We start from the raw sequence: 23,870 nt of genomic DNA on the forward strand, positions 1-23,870 counted from the left end.
TCACTTTACAGGTTGTTATTGAATATTTAAAAAATTTATTATTAGAAAATTTTGAGTTCTCAATATCAAAGCAAAACTTTAGAAATACAAATTCCACTAATTGCAAAATTTCTTCGCATTCGCATGTCAGAAGAATTTGAGAATATAACATGTATAAAGCTTCAAGTTTATGGATGTCATGCAATTTTAGCTAAAGGTAAGAGAAAGTTGAACAAAATAAAAAGCAAAAGAATAATAAAAGAAAAGGTTGCTGCCCTATGCTAAACCCTCAGTCGATGTAGCGGCACTCCTTTGCACAGCAGGCTATAAGATAGTCAATGTATGTACTGAAGCCTCCAGCAACAGGCTATTTCAGTGTGACTATGTATGTCAGAGATGTTATCTAAACCCGCATTCATAGTTATACATATTCTATGTAATATATCTATATATATATATTAGTGAATCCAAATCCGGATTTCGGAATTCCGAAATTCCGTCATATTTTGAATTTTTAAAAATCCGGAATTCAAAAACGCAAATTCCGGATTTTTCGAATTTAGAATTTCGATTATTTAATTCTTATTTTATTTTTGAAGTTATTTAGAACTGTTTTTATAAAAATTTCAAAAAAAACTTTTGTTTTGTTTTTATATTAAGTATTTCTTCCGTTCTAAAAATTTTAATTTTAATTACTAAAAACGTTTTTCAACAACAAAGTTGTCATCCTCAGTAGTATAATACAACAGTTTTTAGTAATAAAAATTAAAATTTTTAAAACGGAATAAATACATAATATAACTAGTAAATCAAAAAAAAATTCTTTTTTCAAATCCATGCTTTATGCAAGCAGAATTCTATTGGGCCTAGAAATTCTTTTTTTGTTATCTTTTGTAGAAGGAAAAATTACTGTTACGTTTTTAAATTTTTTTTTTATTAATTCAGTGTTCTTATGGGGAAATACAAATTAAATTTTTGTTAACTTAATTAACTTTTTTTGGTCAAATTTTTCCATTTCCTTGTATTGTCATCGAAAATGATTAAGTGTGTAAAATTTGAGCAAAATTGGTTGAGAAAAAAGCTTTCAAAAATTGATTTCAAATTTTGTGGCACACAAACATATATATATATAGAAAGTAACCTTATATAAAGCATGGAAAAACAAAACAAAAGTTTTTTTTGAAATTTTTAGAATTTCGAATTTAGAAGAACTTTTTTAGATGGCAGCATTGTGTACTTTCATTGTTATAAATTCAAAAAATTTTAATTTTAGTAGGCTTAGGCTACTGCAAATGCATTAAAAAAATTTTTTTAAATGAAATATTAATATTACGAAATTAAATTGTATGCAGAGCAGACAAAGTAAGTCATTATATTAATTTTATGTTTCAAAAATTTTGTAGGCTTACATTGTTATTGTTTTAAATCCCAACCCAAGTATGGTAGATAAATCAGAAGAAACTTTAATGGACATTTCAAAAGAAAGCTCATCAAATTCAGTGTGGAAATATTTTCTACGAGGGAAAACAAATCAGGTGGCAAAATGCATGCAATGCAAGCAAGTTTTAAAGATATTGGGTGGATGTACAACTCCCATGCACACACATCTTCGTTCTAAACACAACACAGTTTTGAACAAGCGAAAGTTTGATGAAAATACAACAGCTTCTACATCTGACAGTAACGATAGTGTTGTGAGCACAACCAGAAAAACGAACACGATCATTGATTTTTTCAAGTCAAAAAAAGATGAAACTTTTCCTGCCTTAGTAGCTAGAATGATTGCTTCTGATGGTTTACCGTTTCGTGTTTTTTGTACGTCAAACGATTTAAGAAAATGTTTAACAATGCGTGGATTCGGTGATATTCCAAAATCACCCACCAGCATACAGAAAGTCGTGATGGATTATACTAAAAAAATTAAACAATTGCAAATTGCTGAAATTAATCAATTAAAAAAGAATTTATGCTTTAGTCTAACATTGGACGAGTGGACGTCCTCTCGAAATAGACCTTATATGAATGTTAACGTTCATGGGTCGAAGAATATCTGGAATTTGGGTCTTTCTCGAATTAATGGTCGATTTGCGGCTGAAAATTGTGTAAAATTGTTAGAGGACAAGTTAGAATCATTTCAGTTAAATATAAGGAACGATATTTCGTGTATTGTAGCTGATGGTGCTTCTATGATGCAAAAAGTGGATAGATTATTTCCATGTGAACAAATTTTATGTTTTGCTCATGCAATTCAGATTGCAATTGTAAATGTGATCTACATACAAACAGAGAAAGAGGTAGATGAAGATGATTATGAGAGTGTCCTAGATCTGGACTCTGATGAAGAAGATTTAAGTGATGATGAAGGAATGCAATTGGGGACGAGAAATGAATGTGATGTAGAAATTACTGAAAAGTTTAATTGCGAAATGTAATCATGAAAGTTCGGGTAATTGTTCGAATGTTTCGACGTTCCCCTTTAAAAAATGAAGTGTTGCAAAAACATGTGAAGGAAGATCATGGAAAGGAATTGCAGCTATTGCTTGATTCGAAGACTAGATGGAGTAGCGTGATGTCCATGTTAGAACGTTTTAATCTTTTGAAAAGTTCAATAAAAAAGGTAATAATCAATATCAAAGCGGATACATTTTTGAATGATTCAGAATGGAATATCTACAGTTTCTGTATGATTCAGAATGGAATATTCCATTCCAGAATGGAATATTCCATTCTGAATGATTTCTGAATGATTGAATATTCATTGAACATTCTGAATGATTGAATATTCCATTCTGAATGAATTCCATTCCAGAATGGAATATTCTATTCTGAATGATTCAGAATGGTATATCTACAGTTTCTAGAAATTTGAAGCCTATAAAATTAGCCGTAGACGCGTTATGCCGTGCTGATGCAAATTTACTTTCTGCGGATGCAACATTTACGTTTGTGTTAGAAAATTTTGATGAGAATGAAGAAATTGGCCGTGAAATGAAAAAAGAGTTTGAAGTTCAAATTAATCGAAGAAGAACTGTGGTATCCGATGTTCTTCAATATTTGCATAATTGGGGTAAAACCAAAATTCACAAGAACATTTTGCATCGCTCGAAAACTGAAATAACCAAAATTATCATATCCCTAATCCAAAGACTTAGTGGTGAAGTAGCATTAGAAATAGACCCGACAGTATCTGAGTCTACTAAAATGGATGACGATAAACCTATCGAATCATTGGAAACTCAGTTATCCTTGCAGGAAATTCTTCAGCAAAAGATAAAGGAATCACTCTCGGAATCACGGTCAAGAGTTCTACAAAAATCATCGATTCATTCCGAAATTCGCAGTGAATTGAAATTTTGGGATGAAGGGGGATCCCGCGGAATTTGTAATTTGTTTTAATGTTATTGTTTTGAACTAAATACATTTATGTTTAAAAAAAAATGTACTTTCTTTTCTTTATATTTTTTAAATTCTTCTATAATAATTCCGGAATTAAACCGGAATTCCGGATTTCATCTCCTGTAATTCCGAAAATCCGGAATTCAGTTTTTTACAAAAAAATGGATTCACTATTATATATATATATTATTATAGGTATATATATTATATATAGGTGTGTATATATGTATATATATATATGTGTGTGTGTGTGTATATATATATTATATATATATATATATATATATATATATATATTATATATATATATATATATATATATATATATATATATGTATATATATATATATATTTATATATATAAATATATATTTATATATATATATATATATATATATATATATATATATACCTATATATATATATATATATATATATATATATATATATATATATATATATATATATATAATTTTAAGTTAAGATACGCTTATCATGTTAAATCTTTTAACATCTCTAAATACAAAAATGATACTGAAGTCTCAAAGCATGTTTGGAAGAAGCTAATTTAGTTCCTATAGTTGAGTGGAAAATTCTCAGGCGATGTGAAGCATATAATCCAACATCCAAATTTTGTCAATCATGTCGAAAAATATTACCGAAAATTATAAAAATTGTCTCACCGAAAAATATGAAAAATTATAAAAATACTAATCTACTGAATAAAAAGAGTGAGATTGTTACTAAGTGCAGACATGGAAACAGATTCCTTCTTTCTCAATTTGACACTGGCGATTAGAAAAGATATTTTTTCCATATTATCATTATTATTGATTTTAATATTCTTATTGTTATTGTTATTATTACTATTATTTGATGTCAGAACTCATTCCATTTTTTTTTCAATTTTGTAATGGTTTTTTAATTGTTTTTTCTTGATTTAAATATATGGCTGATAAGTGCCAAAAAGGACATGAAACTTTAAGTACCGTGAAAAAGTTGTTTTTTCTCATCTAATCTTATATATATATATATATATATATATATATATATATATATATATATATATATATATATATATATTTAAACAACTTTAAAAAGTATTCTACACAATAGAGTGCTCAATGTTCTTAAAAGAACAGAGCAATTATATTAGTAGTAGAAAATCACTTAACAGAAATTTTTTCCATTTAACACTGTGTTTCATCAACAAATTTTTCTGATGAATCTTTGTTGATGAAACACAGTGTTAAATGGAAAAAATTTTTGTTAAGTGATTTTCTACTACTAATATATATATATATATATATATATATATATATATATATATATATATATATATATATGTATATATATATATATATATATATATATATATATATATATATATATATATATATATATATATATATATATATATATACATATATATATATTAGTAGAAAATCACTTAACAAAAATTTTTTTTATTTTACACTGTGTTTCATCAATAAAAACTCATCAGAAATGCTGACTCAACATTTTTGATAAGTCTTTATTGATGAAACAGTGTAAAATGAAAAAAAATTTTTGTCAAGTGATTTCCTACTAATATATAATTGCTCTGTTTTTTTAAGAACATTGAGCACTCTATTTTGTAGAATACATTTTAAAGTTGTTTAAATATATATATATATATATATATATATATATATATATATATATATATATATATATATATATATATATATATATATATATATATATATATATATATATATATATATATATATTAACCAGTAGCAGGATAACCTGATCTGCAGTCAGATCAGATTATCCTGCTACTGGTAACATGTAACCCAGTACAATCTGCTTCATGTCCTGCTGCCTTGTAGGATACGCCTTCTTAGGCAAAAGGTTAGGAGATGCCAACTCTGATTTTGAAACACCCCCTGCCTTGGGGCTCTTGGTTGAGTAAAGGCTAGAGATGGTGTCTCGATAAAAATACTCACCTTGGGCAGATGTTAAATGCACCCGGCTACTGTCTTGTAGAAGGCCTCCTAGGCAATGACTTAAGGGGTAAACAGATTCTACCTGTTGACCAGCCTCGCACCCCTTCTTCATCTATTAGGCTGGCGCAGATGTATTTTTAATACATTGTTTCCAGTTTAGGATGTTGAATGCTGGATCTTCTTGACTCAATGCATGGGTTTTGCTTGTGTCTCTGTTTTTATGACTAGACAACTCATTCTATTATCTCCTAATGAGGGTACAGCTCTAAAACTCAGTTTTATGGTTCTGAGGCCGGCTGGTAGTCAGGTTTCCCGAACTCTGGGGTAGCTCTCAGAGAGGCTGATTCCATCAACAGCTGAAAAATATCAAAGTATTAACAGTGCCATGTTGCGCATGGATGGTGTCCCTGTTTGTACTTTTGGTGTGCATTGCGGAGGCCACATTTGGAGCCCTTTGTTAAGGCTTAGGGTTTATTAGTAGTAATGAGGGAATTGCTTGGGCTATTAAATGGTGTTCTGAGTACTATCTATGCTTTGAGTCAGGTTCTTCAACCTAATTTAAAAATGAATAAAGTACCAAAAACTATAAAACACAAAAAACTATCATCATATTGTGACTCCATCAAGTTGATTATATGTTTATGGAGTATTTAGTATATTATAAAATTGATAGAATACAAAGTTTACAATTATGCACAAATATTATGTATAAATGTTGTAAAATATTTTAATTATGCATAATTATAATATTGTATAATTAAATATTTTACATTTATGATTTTTTTTAATATTATTTTGAAACATGTTTATAAAACTTTCAGAACAAAATCTTTAAAATCTTTATTTATAGATGTCATAACTCCAACACTAATTTCATCTACTAATACTAATACAACAACTACTTTACTACCATTTCAGCATAAAGGTATAGAAGAAGCTTCCTCATTGAGTGTTACTTAAGAAAATATTTTTTAATAACTAACCTAATACAGTTTTATGGTATTATTTATTCAGGAAACTTTTTTTTAATTAACCAAATAAAATTTGTTTTAATGACATCATTTATTTCAATGGTTTTCAGTTCGCATTCAGTATTACAAAATGAAGCAAGGAAGTACCTATCAAGGATATCAATTCAAAGATGATAAATATGATGGATATGTAGTGAACAATGAACTAGATAAAGGTACTGGCTGTTTAGTGGATAGCTTGAAACCTATGACAAACCCGTTTTCTTATCCAAAGTGCTGGCTTGGGTGGCATAAAAATGTGGAACCCAAACCGTTTATCTATATTACACTGACTAGAAGTTCATTTGTAAATGGTATCCGTTTAAATACTTACATTAATCAAAGTGCAAAAGCTTCACCAATAAAACGATTTTCTCTAACATCAAATATTCATTATGAAATGCTTAAGAATCCTTTGTATGCTTGCACACCTGATTCAATCTATGCGTTGAGTCCTCGAGAGTTTGAATTTGTGTTGGATATTGGTCTATTGGAGTTACAATACTTACGGCTTGAGATGGATTATTCTGAGGACTGGATATTTGTCCGACAAATTGAACTAATTTGGGGTTTGTTCTTTATCATTTTAATTGTTTTATGTTATTAAATATAAAATTTAGATATAATCATTTAAAAAAAAATTTAACTTTTAGTGTTGTATAGTGAGAATATCATAATTTTTAACAAAAGTTTTAACAACAATTTTTATCAAAGCTAAGAACAAAATTTACTACAGAATTATCTGAAAGCAATATATAACATGATTACATGCTTCACTCATTTCAGTCAGCAGATTTTTTGTTTTAAAGTTTTTTATTTCAAAGAAAGCAGTCGGTAGTTTTTAAGGATTTAAAACCAAAAAATTTATATTAGGAACAATATTTATTTCACATATGTAAATTTTTCATTAGGAATATAGGGTTATAAAAAGCATAAAACATCCACTAAACAATGGGTATAGCCTGGGCCATATTTACACCCTTAGGGGCCTTTAGCTGAATCAATTTTCAGAGCCCTCAAAAAAGTTTTGCGTAATTATTTTGAATGAATAGGTGATGGTTGTGCAAATAGAACTTTACAAAATGTTAATAATATTTGTCAAATTTATTATAAAAACCCTTCAATTAGAGTTTGATGGTTTTGAAAAACTGTCAATCCTAATTGAAGGTTATTAGTTGAATTGTAAGGCTTGTAAAAAGTTTGTTTTTCTTTGATCTTTACCTATTTTTTTAAATTTTTATATTCAATTTTTTGAAAGTTTATTCTTGGAATCATTATATATGAAAGTTTTTGAAAAAAAGTATCGATTTGCAGTTTTTTTCATTTTTGAATAAATAATTTATAAATCAATTGTTTTCGAGAAAAAAAACTTTTAAAACATTTGGAAAAGTGTTTTAAAATGTTAATTGAATTTACTAATTGGTTATTCTATTATTAAAATATTGTATATAAATCCTAATTTTATATTTAAAAATATTTATATAAAAGAATGCATTTATTTACAAAATATTGGTATACCCAATTAAGACTTCATCTTATCAACAAATAATGAGCATATATAATTGTTTAATAAAACATAATTATTTATTTTTTATATTTTTATTATTTAATGAATATTTACTAATAAATGTTTTGAATTTTTCATTTGTCACTGTTTTGTAAGTTTAGAAATTTGTTTGAAAATTATTACTCATTGATATTATTAAAAATGAAAATTTAGAAATTTTCAACATATAAAGATAAAAAATATAAAATTTTTGCAAGAAAAAGAAAAGTTAAGCTTGTTTTTTAAAGATGGTAGTTTTAGAAAGTTGAAATTTCAGTCGAAATTGTTTGAAAAAATTATAATAAAATTTTAATTATTTTTACATATTAAAGAATATAATTTCTAATAGCAATCGTTTTTTTTTTTTTAAAAAAAAGAAAATTCTTTTTTGCATAAAATTTATTGCAGTTAAAAGTTATTGCAGGGTAAAAGACAGGTTGCATGATTTAAGACATTGCACAATTTAAGACAGATTTTATAATTTAAGACAATGTATTTTATGGCAAGCCTAATAATTATCAACAAACTTAATGTTGATCAGTTCATTTAATTTTCATTTACTTCAGTTACTTTAGTTTATATTAAATATATAATATATATTTAATAAACATATATATATATATATATATATATATATATATATATATATATATATATATATATTATATATATATATATATATATATGTTTATTAAATATATATTATATATTTATTAAATATATATTATATATATATATAAATATTATATATATATATATATATATTTTATATATATATATATATATATATGTTTATTAAATATATATTATATATTTATTAAATATATATTATATATATATATATATATATATATATATATATATATATATATATATATATATATATATATATATGTATATATATATTTATATATATATAATATATATTTATTAAATATATATTATATATTTAATATAAACTAAAGTAACTTAAGTAAATGAAAATTAAATGAACTGATCAACATTAAGTTTGTTGATAATTATTAGGCTTGCCATAAAATACATTGTCTTAAATTATAAAATCTGTCTTAAATTGTGCAGTGTCTTAAAAAACTTTTGTTTTCAAATATATAACCAAAAAGATCTGAAGTTGTTCATATACTTTTTGTTTTTACATAAGATAAGAAACATAAGATTTTTTTTATTTGATTGTTTTTTGTGTTTTTTTTTTTCATAACTTTATGTTTATATTTTTAAACTTACAGATGAACTTCCAAGTAATTCTATAAAAATGATTTCCACAGTTGTTGAGTGTGTTGTTCCAACTAGAAAACCTGGTTTGTTATTTATGTAGCTTTTTGGTTTATTAACTTATTGTTAACTGTTGTATTAAAATTCTTGTTCTTTATAAACTTTGAGGAGCTGTTATGACTGTTTGATTAACATATTTTTATCATTAACCTTAAATGATATATATATAATAATAAATAATATACAGGAGTTATTCTAGAAAACTGACTAACCTTTTTGACATTCACCTTCCCTTCCCCAATTTTTTTCAAAAATAAACCTGTAAAATGTGCAACACTGAAACAAATTTAAGTTTACCTCCTCTCTAAGTATTGTTAATAATGTCTGTTAGTTATAATTTTAAAAATATTTTCTCTAAGTATTGTTATTAATGTCTGTTAGTTTTTAAGTATTGTTATTAATGTCTGTTATAATTTTTAATTTTCTCTTTTATTTACAGAAGGTATTGAAAGCTCCTCATCAATCAATATTGTCATGATAATAATAGTTTTAATGATAATTCTTCTAATTTTTTTGACTGTGTGTGTTCTTTATCGCTGCCGAAAAAATTTAAGACATGTAATATGGAAAACTCCAAAATCAAAACCTATTGTTGTTCGCACTAAGTATGGAAGAGATGAAGTCTCATTTCATGGCCGAGAAGATTCTAGTCGATCGACCTTAGGATTATTGCACAATAACGATTGTAAGTTGATTCTTATTTTAATACTATTTAAAAATGTCTAATAAGCTTTAAGGGCTTATTTGTTTAGCTCTATTTTTAAAATTGAGATAAATTAAATAATTTTCTAAAGGTAATAGTTATTTTATTTAAATATTAATTATTTAAATATTAATTTTTAAATATTATTTTATTTAAATATTAATTATTTAAATATTAATTATTTAGTTATTTTATTTAAATATTATTTAAATATTTTTTAAATTTCTTTTTATACAGCTATTAGAAATAATAATTGCTAAATATAAATATTAATTTTATTAAATATTTATAAAAAATAATAAAAAAAAAAGTATTCAAAACTTTTTAAATGTTCATTAATAAAGGTTTTTAAGATTTCAAAATGGAGAAAGAACTAATAAGCACTCTGGTTGCAAATTAGTTTTAAATTCTAATAGTTTTTTGTTGAATAATGTATGTATGTAACATTAATAATGCATGTAATGTAAAGATTCGGTTTCATCTAATGATATTTATATTTATTTGTAATATTTTTGATAATAGAATTTGTAGTTTTGATTTCTGTAAACTTTTTGTGTCCTAATTTTCTTTTCTTTTTTTAATTTTTTATATTGTTACAAATTCTGCTACTAGTAAATTGTAATGAGGATGTTTATGCAGCCCCAGATAAGCCAGTGAAATCAGGATATACTGAAGTCAATGTGCAATATGCACAATACTCTGCGCCTGATGAAGGTAATAAAGATGGTACAATTCACTACGCTGATGCAAAGCGGTATGCTGAACCTAACAGTGTTCCTCCAACTAATGTATCAAATGCTATATACCAGACTAGTGCAATCTATGCAAGTACATACGAAAATCCTTATAAAGCAGTTATTGCTTCTAGCTTATATTCAGATCCTGCCAAATGGACCAAACAGAAAGCATCAATCAAAATTTTTCCGCGCTCTCAGTTAACATTCAAGGAACGCATTGGTGTTGGTCAGTTTGGAGAAGTTCATATTGCTGTAGCAAAAGGTCTAGATGAAATATATGGTACAATAGGACATTATAATTCTTGGGGATTAACAGATACTGCTTTAGTAGCTGTTAAAATGCTTAAATCAAAAGATGAGAACATTACATCTGAATTTATGAAAGAGGTTGAAATAATGTCTCGTTTAAAACATGAAAATGTTGTACGGTTACTTGGTATTTGCAATTATGATACTTCCAGTGCATCCAGTGATAAATTGATGGTTGTTGAATACATGGAAAATGGCGACCTGAATCAGTATTTGCGCGAAAGACATCCTGTATCTGCTGACAGTGTTCGTATTAGCCAGATTTCTCCAGACTCGCTTTTGCCAGATCAATTATTGCACATCGCTGAACAAATTGCTGCTGGTGTTAAATATCTTCATTCAGAGGGATTTGTTCATCGTGATTTAGCCACAAGGAATTGTCTTGTAGGACCTGCTCTTCAAGTTAAAATTTCTGATTTTGGTATGAGTCGTTATTTGTATTCTAAACAATACTACAGAATTGAAGGCAAAGCAGTGTTGCCTATCAGGTGGATGGCACCGGAGTCTTTATTTTACGGTTAGTCATATTTTATTAATTATTTTGATTTTAATTTTGTTATTTGATTACGAATTTAATTATTTATATTTAACGATTTTAAAATAATTTCAAGTTTTTGAAGTTATTTTATTTATAATATAACTTTTATAGTTATATTATTTATAATATAAATTTTTTAATTTTTTACACTCATTTGACCTACCTTATTTAAAAAAAATGGTTGTTGCTGAGGCAAAGGTATTATTAAGTATTTTGAAAGTCTTGCGTTTCAAAAGACACGCTTCTACTTTTAGGAAAATTCACGCAGGAAACAGATGTATGGAGTTTTGGTGTAACATTGTGGGAAATTTTAACATTTGCGCGACAATCTCCTTATGAAAATTTCTCAGACCAGCAAGTTATATCTAAAGCGTGTGAAGCTGTCCAAAATCCTAATTCACTGTTTCCCCTTTTATCAAAACCGAGCTATTGTCAACCTGAAGTATACGCTGTCATTTGTAAATGCTGGGATATGAATCCTGAAAACAGACCTACATTTACATTTTTACATCGGTTTTTTAAAGAAATTGTGAACAGTGTTGAATTAGCGGTCTAAGTATCATTATAAAATCGCGTGTTAAAAAAAATGGATTAAACGAGAATTGATTGCCAGTCCCTGGTTTCATTTTCTTAGCGTTTTAAAGCTTTAAAACGATAAACGGGTTTTTTAGTATAAATTGATAAATTTCTGTTTTTTTTTAAACTCGATAATAATGTTTTACATTTTTTATTACTATTTTTATATATTTATTGTATTCAGGAGTTTTAAAAATCTTTTTTCTAAAAGTTTAAATTTTGTATTTACAAATATAAAATATTAAGAGTTTTTTTCTACAAATAAATATATTTTTGTAAACGCATTCAAAAGTTACCTTTTTTTTTGTATTTATAAGAAAATCTCATATTTTTTTTGTTGAACAAGTAAGTTAATAGGTTATTTTGTATTATACCTTGATTGTGAAAATAGGCATGCTAATTTTGTAATGCAATAAAAGTCTGTTGCACCACCCTAGCCAAAAAGTGCTATAGGACCTATAGGATTTTAAAACAAACAAACAAAAACTTTGATAAAAACACTTTTTAACTTACGTGTTTTAATTTAATGGGGTTCAAAACTGATTTTTTTTTTGTTCCAAATTCTTATGGGATCTCATAAGACTTTTTGACTAAGGCATACGTTGCTAAATTACCATGTGCTTGCAACTCATTATTACTGCTTAATTTTACAAAATGCTGTTTAGTCTTTGGTTAAAACACGTGTCTTAAATCAAAATTTCAATGCTTGTAAATGCGAACCGTCATGCTTACTTTTAATTTTGATGAATTTTAATTTTGCGAATTTTTTCCAAGGCGTATTTTTATAAGAATAATTAAGGGGATCAGGGAGAACGAGAACCATTGCACTACGGGACAAAAGTATACAAAATTTGCACTAAAGTATTTGTGATAATTATTTTGTTTGTTTATGCCTGTAAATGTCATTACATAAACCCCATATTAATTTTCATCAGAATATTTGCAAAATTGGAGACTTGAAGATTGGACTTAGTCCTGACAAAGGATTTTGCGGGTTGGTTCCTTTCTGCATAACTCCATCCAATTTTCAACTTTTTTATATGTTCTCAATAAAAAGTAAATGAAAAATAGTTTGGATTTTTTATTATAGCATTAAGAATTATATTATAAGATATTATAAGTAGGTAGATGTATCAATTATTTAATAATTAATAAATATGCAAAATTTACTGCTAAATATCTAAGTCAATGTTTTCAAAATAATCAGTAAGAGAACCTTCATTTAAATCCATGAAATTTGATTCCTCAGTTTTAGTGTCCCAATCAGCTTCTTGTTCATAATTTTTAAATAATAGGAAATTTTTGACAGCCTCTTATACCTGATGTTTAATCCTTTTCATTCTCACATCCACTTTTTCTGAAGACGCTATAGGGTCCGATGAATCTAATGCTCGATTAAATACATCGAGCAAATTACTTTTACGAGAACACTTTCGAGAATGATATCTTCGATTCTGTCTGTAGTACTTATTGCAAGATTCAGCTCCCTCTTCACCAAAAAATCCAGGTGATAATGGTAGTGCCATAATAATGTTTTTTGAATGACAAAGAATTTTATAAAGAGAGGCAGACATGTTGAGCCATTTATACTTACTAATAAATAAGGAATATGTATCATGGCAGAAGGACCCAAATTTTTCAAAGTCCAAATGTTCGTGACAATTAAGGGCAGCAAGAATGGTGCTTAAATTTGATACAAGTTTATCATCAAGTTCTAAAAGTTTAGCGAGATCATAAGGTTTACTGAAATGTCTCCGACATAAATTACCAGTTGTTGTATTTCCCTGTCCGCCTTGACATGATCTATCAATTTTGATCTCAAAGAAGTCCTCAACTTCATGTCAAACTCTGTCCTTCTCATTAGCTAAAGCTTTTTTATTTTCCTCACCTTAAACTTGCCATAATTCTAACTTTATTCTGTATGATAAATTAAGCAAGCAATTGAGAGTGTTGATGGTAGCATGCAAAGGCTGGCAACCATAAATAAGGAACGAATCACCTTTTGGCTTAAATTGATCATTATTAAAGTTTAGCAAGTTGTTAAAATGCTTTGGTGTTGATTTACAAATGGGGGAGCTTTGGGAAGATTTATTGTCAAGTAAAAAATTTAAAACTTTCCCATCAATTAAAGTCGGAAAGAACAACGATGATATATTAATTTGCAACTCTTCTCCAGTATTTATTGATATGGAGCCAAGTTTTTGATGTCGTCTTCAATTTGTTGGAAGGTTACCTTATCATGTTCCATTGTTTTTTTAGTAAATTCCAGAGACAGGGGGCGCACAAATCGAAAAGATTGAGGAGTAGGATTTTTCCATAAAATTTCTCCATCTAACTTACTTCTTAGCTGTAATGGTGTCATGATAACTGTAAATTACGAGTGGTCATCTATTACTGAACCAGATGATGACGCCTGATGATATTTAATTTGACCAGTTGTTCCATCAGCACCGTATGCGAAGATCGTTTCAGCGTCAATAACACTTTTATTTACCTTCTTCAAATAATTCACAATTTGATCTTTTTCGAATAGTACAATCCTCGAAATTGTGTGACAAGATAGTGACTTTATTGAAGTTTACGCTTTCACATCAGATGATTGGATTTCATCTGGACGACATTTCTTCTTTGCTTGAGAGACTTCAAAATATGTTGGAAGGATGTTGGCATTTCTACTTTTCATTTTAACTTGTAAATTTTGGTATGTATTTACCAAAATTTACAAGTTAAAATTTACTTTGGAATTATCAATAAGAAGATTTAATGCCTCATCTGGCGTCATCTTAATTGGTTTCTGTGTACTGATTTTACTAAGAAGCTCCTCTGCATTATCAATATTATCAATAACTATCTTAATCAATTGTTTAAGGAATTTACATCCTTTTCTATGTGATGCTGTTTGAACAGCTTTTAGTAATACATAAATGCAGTCTTCAGAATCTTCGGCTATTTGAGTCGCAATTCTTCTAACGATTTTGATGGTCGTCCTTTTCTTCTTAATGGTGATGTTTGGCATGGTTGAACAAAATACTCAGGAGAGATCACAAATTGTTCAAAGTAAGTGGAATTATGGCGCATTAGATTTGTAGAATCATAATTCCTTAATCTCCAATGTCGTGAGAAATTACTTTTAAGATTATTCAAATCTTCTTTTAATGCAGTAATTCCACTTTCAGTTATTTTTTTATTGTAAAATAATTCAATCTTTGTAATGGATTTTGAAAAACTTATTTCAAAATTTTCTTTAAATAACAATTTTCCAAACTCAAATTTCAAAAAACTGATTGCTGCTGTATTTTCACTATTTTCGGTCATCATTAATGACTTTTATGAAATGCGTAATAATAGTTAATTATATGATCCTTTAATAAAATTGGTTAAGATGAATTTATGTGATAATAAATGTCACAAGATAATTTACTGCTTACTCATACTAATTGACCTTTACTATGCGTGTGACTACATACGCAAACGTTACCAAGAACTCTACCCTAAACGCATAATGTCTTAATTTTACTTAAAAACGAGTTATACTTAAATATTTTGTGCATGTAAGCTTTCGGAAATAATATTTAATGCGAATTATAAAGATGATCACATGTATGTATTAGACGTTTTTGTGAAGTTACATTAATCTGTTTGAAATTTTGAGGGGTATGTAACCTTAACCTTTTTGAAACCCGGGGTATTCACCTTTTTTTTGGTACCAAAACAATTGATACTTTTTGATACTATAAAGAATGCGGGTCTTATAAAGCTAAAAATATGGTAATAGCCCTAAATTCCGTATGTCTAACTATTTCTTAAAATGTTTTATACGTGGAGAAATATAGATCTGATAAGTTGCAATCAATTGCTAAGAATCACATTTGTAACTATTAAATATGTGTTGTGGGAAAAGCTTCTACTTGTTTGCGCAAATTTTTTGCAAGAAATATCAAAAATTTTCATTTTTTTTTTTAATTAATAAATGTTAATTTCGATAACCTACAATATCAATACCGTGAGAGATATTTTCAAAGTTCGTTCAGCTACTAATTTCTATAATCCCTACTTAATAAAAAGTCATATCTAAATTGAAAATTAAAAAATTGTGATTTTTGATTTTTGTTATCAATTTTTATTATTTTATCCCATAGTGCATTGGTTTTAGGAACAATATCGGTTGCACGTTCGTGAATATAATATAAATAATCGAATCACGCCTACTTACATTTTAAAAAACGGCACTATTTTGTATTTTTTAAATAAGTTTTTGGTGTTTTATTTCTAGATGTTAAAAAAAAAAAAGTTTGAGAAAAATATTTTGAATATTTTTCCATAAATATAAGTTTTTGGTGTTTTATTTCTAGATGTTAAAAAAAAAAAGTTTGAGAAAAATATTTTGAATATTTTTCCATAAATATAAGTTTTTGGTGTTTTATTTCTAGATGTTAAAAAAAAAAAAGTTTGAGAAAAATATTTTGAATATCTTTCCATAAATATTGACTATAATAAACTGACTTGATGTTTAGTAATGAAATCATTACTAAACATCAAGTCAGTTCTTATTAAGTGTATTTTTAATGAGGCGGGTTTGAACTCCTAATGTGGTAGTACTGTAATTAGAAAAAAATTGTATTCAACTTTTACAAATGTTTTTTTTTTCCTTAAATTGTATAATATGCTATCGTATATTATACAATTTATCGTGTCGTTGACTAAAAGATTTAAGTTAGGTCAAAAATTCAATAAAATATTAGCATTTTTGTTAATTTGGGCAAAAATGCTAACAAAGTTCAAAAATCTTTTTTACATTACGCCAAATAATGTTTTATTTCGATCACAAAAACTTTTTTGTTTTTCTAATAACAATTTTTTTTTCTCGATTTTGAATTATGGTTACATTGCTTTTCTGCTTCCGAAACTTGTTTGGTGTCCTTACATAAACTATAATTTTGCCCATTAATACTAAATGTCATTCCAAACTCATTAAAAAAGTTATTTAAAAATTGTTGTTCATCATAGAATTTAGAACATTCTACTTCAATACGGATACTATATGTCTTTCAACATCTATACAGTTTAGTCATCTTGTATAATTTGATTTAGCAATTCATTGGAACTCCTTTTTTTTCCGTGTAAACATTTTTCAGGAAAGTTATCAGAAGAAATGACTATAAGTATTGGTTTGATAATGTAAACAACAGCTAAAATAAAAAAATTAAGTGTATGTCATTTTTCCATCCAATTATAGTAGATAAATAAATAAACAGTTTCTCATTAATAACTGTTGCAACAAGTTTATTGTCCAATACCTAGGCTCACTTTTTTGAAAGAATTAAAATGTAAATTTACAAAATCTTTACATTCCAGACATTTAAGAAGCATAACTATGTTTTGAAGGTAAAATAAATCTCAAAATAAATTCGGTAAGTTAAAATTTTTTTTTTTTAACTTACCTACTGTGGCACAGCCACTGGCAGATGTTGATGAAACTAAAAGAAAAAAAAAATCAAATGTTTATTTAAGACTGATATAGTGATCAATTCCCAATATACGTTAATACAAAAATATAAAAGTAATTCCAAATAATCAACCCAAAATTTTAAATTTGATTAAACGGAACCTTTCAACTTATAGAACAACCTAACTAACAAATTATATATAGAGAACTGGACTGAAGTTTATAAAAGACAAATGCAAATGAAGGATGTAGTTTATTTTAAAATAAATTTCATGAGATTTTTTTATGAAGTTTAAATATATCAATAAATACAAGTTCTCTCAATATTAATATTTTTTTGTTTTTAAAAATTTTTTAATTCTAGCATCTTCAGCTTTGTCATCAAATAAAATAAAAAAAGGATTATAAATATCCTTTAAGTTTGAAGAGTGTGTGTGTGTGTGTGTGTGTGTGTGTGTGTGTGTGTGTGTGTGTGTGTGTGTGTGTGTGTGTGTGTGTGTATAACTTTGAAGAATAAGAGTAGAAACACCTAATAAAAAAATTGATATTAAACTTACCAACTGCATCAGATGACAATAAAGCTAAAGTTAAAAAAGGTCTAATTAAAAAACATTTTTGGCAAAAAAATCCAACAAAACAAATCCGATAAAACAATTTTGTAATGAAAAATAAAAAGTAATGGTGTAAATAATAAATAAAATAAAGGCGTAAATACCGAAAATTCGGTGTTATTTAAAAAAAAGTCTTGAATAGGTTTAATCTAGTCAATAATTTTTAAAAGTTTAACAAAAAGATACCCTTGTAGAAGTAAAAAACAATAGAATTATTATGAAAAAACATATGAACTTACTATCTGTTTGATTAGCCAGGTCATTAATATTGTTCATTTTTTTAATTATTACCAATCTAAGTGAAACAACATGCAATAAATAAGTAAAAATTCCCCTCTCCCCCAACCCCACCTTGGTTATTTTCGAAAAACAGAAATTAGGTACCAAAAGTGTTTAACTAATTTAACTACCTGCTACATAATATTTTTTTATGAAATTTGGCAGGTGCAAAGAAAATGCATGTAGAAACTTATTCAAAAAATTAAAATAGCGGAATAAAGATTCCTTTGACAATAATTTAACAAGTAAACATCAACACAATTTTCATGAGCAAAATGCTCAAAAAGTACGACAACCTTCATCTGAATCTTCTGGTGCTATGCTGGACAATTGGATAGATGTTTTCAAAGTTCCCCGGAAAAGCTGCCAGCTGAAATTATGGATTTACTCCACAAAAATGCTTCTCTTTTGCCACGAAAAATACGAAACTACAATGATGAGGATCATTTGTGATGATATACTTTTATACTTGTTTATAAAAAATCTATAATCTATTACCTGCAATGTATTCTTTAACTTTATCTACTTCTAACCTACACTTTATATCACTACATCCTGATTATCTGCAACTGCATGCTCTACATGCTCGCTTTACATACAATTTTTCAGCATTTCTTTTTTTTTTACTGTAAATAATGATTTATTAATCTGATCTAATTATTATATAGATGTATCGCAAAAAACTGGTAATAAAGCAGTATGTCGGACCTCACCCAAAAGTTTTGAGTTTTGTAAGTGAACTAGCGCTGTTTGAGTGGACAGAGTATCAATAAATCAAAAGGCGTTTTGTTTATGTTTATTATAACTATTATAATATAATATATATAATAATTTTTATAGTATAGTATAATTTGTCATGATAAACCACAGGGTAGTTAACAAACTCTCGGTATTCAGGCAAAAAACGTTGAACACAAAAATCCCCATTAGGAGAAATCAATCATTTAAGTTTTCTTCGATTTTGAAACATTTATAATCTTATTTAATTGCATTTAGTGTTGATATTTAAATACACCATAATGTTAAGTGTTTATTTAAGAAAATATTTTTAGCTTTTGTTTTTTTTCAATTTAAAAGCTTTTAGCCTAAATAGAATACCCGTTTTATAAATTAACGTTAAATGTATTTTTGTAACCAGAGAAAAGATAAGGTTTTATTCGACTTAGTGTACTTCGACTTAGTGTACCAGTTTGTAAAACGTTGTAAACTTTATAATACTGCATCATAAAGTCAAAACTGCTAATTTATGACTTAACCTATGTTGCCAGTATATCCACAATATGTACTTCAAAGAACCATGTCGGAACCCTAAAAATAAAATCAAATATTCGGCAGCCGAATATTTGATGACACTTTATATTATATATTTATATAAATATTTTATATTTGACAAAACCACTATTCGTGACATCTTTACTTATAATAGTACATGCTTTTGTTTTTAAACAAACAAAAAAAAAATACTTGATTGAAAAGTTAAATCTATTATTTTTGTCGATACTGAAATCTACTGAAAATCACTACTGAAATCACTACTGAAATGCACTACTGAATTCACCGGCATGTAAATTTTTTGATTTTTCTTTTTGGTAACAAATAGCTTTTTTATATGATGATCATTGAACGTTCATACCTAATTAATTTTTTTTGAACTGTAGTTTAATATTTTCATAAAAACATGTGTTAAGGTAAAAATTAAAAGTTTTTGACTAACTAGACCCGGTCTCTCCAATAGACAAATTTATAGAGATGGTCGGACATAGGCCAAATTGTGTCCGATATGCGACCAAGTCAAAAAAATTTTTACAAGATGATTGATCGGTTTAAATTGAAAAATTCAACGGTGTCCGTGATCGAAATGCTCGGTTCTGATTGAAGAATGTTTTGTCCGATGTCCGCCATTGTCCGACTTTTTTATGGCCGCCATGTTCGGCGTCCGACCGGGCCGGAATTTCTGGGCCAAGTTGATTAAAATTGATTGACTTTTCCGAAAGTGTTCGACTGTTCGGTTGTACGACTTGTTCAGCATTATTATCTCTCTTGAATTTATTCCATTTTAATCCAAATTATTCACCACAGCTTTAAATTATTTCAAGACTTTTAAAAGTTTCATTCTCCTTGGACTACAGGATATTGGTGAATATTAGTTACACATTTTCGAGAACTTATTACACAAAAATACAAAATAGCGCATGTTATAAAAGATATCTATGAGATTTCAGATGAAGTCATTGAACTTAATGCAATTTTAAATGAACAAATTTCCAGTGGTTCTGTTCTTTTGAAAGCGAAAACTACTGGTGTAGGCAAGTCAGAAGTTTAAATGAATTTTTCTTTGCTCTTCAAATTACATGCCATTTCAATGCCAAGGACAAACACTAAGAAAACTTATTGAAAACTTACTCAACTTTTTTTTTAAATTTACTACCGGTATATACTTCACTTAAATTAGTACTAGAAATTACTACGAACCTGTAAATATGAAATACCAATAAATATGAAGAATTACAACAAAACAAAAAAATGTCCGATTCTTGTGTCATTTTTTATTTTTCATTTTTTTGTATGTTCGACGTCCGACCGCGTTCGAAATTTTTAGTTCAATAACTGTTCGGTGATCGATCGGTGTTCGGTTCGACATTAGTTTTTTTAGTGTTCGACCGGTTTGGTGGTTCGGACCGTACGAACACGGGCGAACAGAAAAACGTCAATCAGTCCGAACATCTCTACAAATTTAGTTGAAACCCCGCGGAAACGTGTGTTATTTTATTGGATTTGAGATACGCGTCTCGGTTAGAAAAAAGTTATGGTAAGTCGAGTATTTAATTGCGAGAATATAATTAAAAGAACTTAAGTTTTTATAAGAATATTTGCAGTGAATAAATAGTTTTACTTCAAAAATTAAAAAAAAATCTTACTATAACGATATTCTTTTAACAAATTTTTTTTTTGTGGTGTCAGATATTGTTTAAAAATTGCTAAAACGTAAGAATTTGGCTAAAGTTATACTAAAAATACACTATTAAAGCGTATTAAAATATACTGAAAAATTATTTCATGAATTTGAATTAATTTTCTATCATTTGAATAATAAAAAAGTTTTTAGTGGAAAAAATAATTGAGTATTTACTCTAATATACTAACTATTCTTTGTATATACTTAACTATATTTTCGTTTAAAAATTTCAATATACTGAAATGTTTAAATTTTTGGTATGTAAAAGTTTATACACCTGCTGTCTTTAATCATTTTATCTCATTACTAAAATTCATAGTTTAAAAACTTAATATGAATCATATTAAGTTTGTAAATTATGAATTTTAATTAGTTTTCTATAACTGATTTTTCTTATGCATATTTTGTTTGCTCTATCCTGTATTTTAAAAACAATTTTATATTTTTTTGTGAAATAAGGGTTCTTTAAAAATGCATTTGATATTGATATTTATGAACAATTTTTTTTATAAAAGTATATATATATATATATATATATATATATATATATATATATATATATATATATATATATATATTTATATAAATTAGTAAAAAACACTTATCTAACTTTTTTATTCAACTTTAAGTTTTACCATTGCTGGATCATCAGGAAGAGTAACTCTTCCTGATGATCCAGCAATGGTGAAACTTAAAGTTGAAGAAAAAAAGTTAGATAAGTGTTTTTTACTAATTTATTATTGCTCTGTTCTTTAAGAACATTGAGCACTCTATTTGTAAAATACACTAACATGATTTACATATATATATATATATATATATATATATATATATATATATATATATATATATATATATATATATATATATATATATATATATATATATATATATATATACATACATATATATATATATATACATATATATATATATATATATATATATATATATATATATATATATATATATATATATATATATATATATATATCAAAAATGGTGTGCGGTCGCACGCTGTAACTGACCAGGTTTATAATATTTTTTCTTTACAATTTGACCATGGCGGTTTTGATGTTTTAACAATTGCTGTAAAAAAAATTGTTACATTATAAATAACTATTTTATTCGTTGGTCTTTTATTTTACACAAAGGCTTTAAATGAAATAAAAAAGCATGTATAGTGATTGTTAAAATAAACGTGTTTCGTGTTAATTTAACAAATGCTATATTTAAATTTTTTTTTATGTAAGCATGTTTTTGTTGCAATAGAATGAGTTAATTGCTTTTTTTTTTTGTTTCTATTTTTACAAAGAATTTAAAAAATTTTTTTTTTAACTTGACTAATCAGAGCATAAAATGATTAAAAATTTCTATATTAAATTATACTGCGGTATTTTTTTAAACAGATTTTTTTTACAACTTTTAGGAAAAAATAAATGTTTATACAATGTAAAAATAATATATGTAACACTTTTTAGTAATTTAAATAAAATTTATTCATTCATTAAACAATCATTAAAAGTAATTTGTAAAAGCGTTTTGTGTGGCTTTAACAAAATGTTTCAAAAGATAAATTTATAAGTAATTTATTTTAATTGCACTTAAAAGTCTAACGAAAAGTAATTTTTGTTTCGAGTTTGAATTTTTGAATTTTATTTCAGTGCATATTTATTTTCTTTTTCAAGAGGAATTGTTTTCTTTCTTCTTTCTTTTTTTTTTTTATTTTCTTCTAAACTTAGGTTTAGCTAGCATTTCTTTTTTTAACGCATTTCTAAAATGTTTAATAATTATCTAAAAACATCTAAACAGTGTGGTCAGGTTGTCAAAAAATAAAATGATTTGCGTGGTCAGCAATAGCGCTCGATCGCAGGCCATTCTTGTTAAAGCCTGGTTATGATGTTATATTGCTAATCTTAATGTGCTTTTATTGTTACATTTTTACCTTTATAGTTTATTTTTATTAAAGGATAGTGGCTCTGATTGGGATAGTTTTTCTGGCAGTGAGGAGAATCATAGTAACAGTAAAGCAAAGAAAACAGATCATTTATCAAAAGAAATTGTTGGTAAGTACTTTTATGATTGCTTAAGTAAATAAATTTATATATATATATATATATATATATATATATATATATATATATATATATATATATATATATATATATATATGTATATACATATACATACATATATATATAAATATACATACATATATATATATATATATGTATGTATATATATATATATATATATATATATATATATATATATATATATATATATATATATACATATATATATATATATATATATATATATAGATATATATATATATATATATATATATATATATATATATATATATATATATATATATATATATATATACATATATATATATATACATATACATATTGTAGTACAAGTTCAAATATTTTTTTTATTCTATGGATATATATTTGTATATTTCCTTGTTCGATATATATTTCTATCATGGCCT

At 26.3% G+C, this 23,870-nt stretch overlaps 2 protein-coding genes across 4 annotated transcripts in view; both read left to right on the forward strand.

Annotated features, from left to right (window-relative positions):
• LOC100192229 (discoidin domain-containing receptor 2) overlaps positions 1 to 12,366 on the forward strand; it is a 57,189-nt gene extending 44,823 nt beyond the window's left edge. The window contains exons 5-11 of one of the 2 annotated variants that reach the window (XM_065790976.1): positions 46 to 196; positions 6,217 to 6,291; positions 6,448 to 6,945; positions 9,167 to 9,238; positions 9,652 to 9,897; positions 10,528 to 11,478; positions 11,754 to 12,366. In XM_065790976.1, coding sequence (XP_065647048.1) covers positions 46 to 196; positions 6,217 to 6,291; positions 6,448 to 6,945; positions 9,167 to 9,238; positions 9,652 to 9,897; positions 10,528 to 11,478; positions 11,754 to 12,055 — 2,295 coding nt within the window. In that variant the 3' untranslated portion in view covers positions 12,056 to 12,366. The remainder of the gene's footprint in view (positions 1 to 45; positions 197 to 6,216; positions 6,292 to 6,447; positions 6,946 to 9,166; positions 9,239 to 9,651; positions 9,898 to 10,527; positions 11,479 to 11,753) is intronic. The other variant, XM_065790977.1, reaches the window with a different exon arrangement.
• Positions 12,367 to 21,082: 8,716 nt separating this feature from the next.
• Positions 21,083 to 23,870, forward strand: part of LOC124812295 (uncharacterized) — a 47,473-nt gene continuing 44,685 nt past the window's right edge. For both annotated transcript variants that reach the window (XM_065790978.1, XM_065790979.1), the window contains exons 1-2: positions 21,083 to 21,220; positions 23,337 to 23,433. In XM_065790978.1, the coding sequence (XP_065647050.1) occupies positions 21,218 to 21,220; positions 23,337 to 23,433 (100 nt within the window). In that variant the 5' untranslated portion in view covers positions 21,083 to 21,217. The remainder of the gene's footprint in view (positions 21,221 to 23,336; positions 23,434 to 23,870) is intronic.

The sequence above is a fragment of the Hydra vulgaris genome, chromosome 02, assembly GCF_038396675.1.
Source record: "Hydra vulgaris chromosome 02, alternate assembly HydraT2T_AEP".
In the NCBI taxonomy this organism is placed as follows: domain Eukaryota; kingdom Metazoa; phylum Cnidaria; class Hydrozoa; order Anthoathecata; family Hydridae; genus Hydra; species Hydra vulgaris.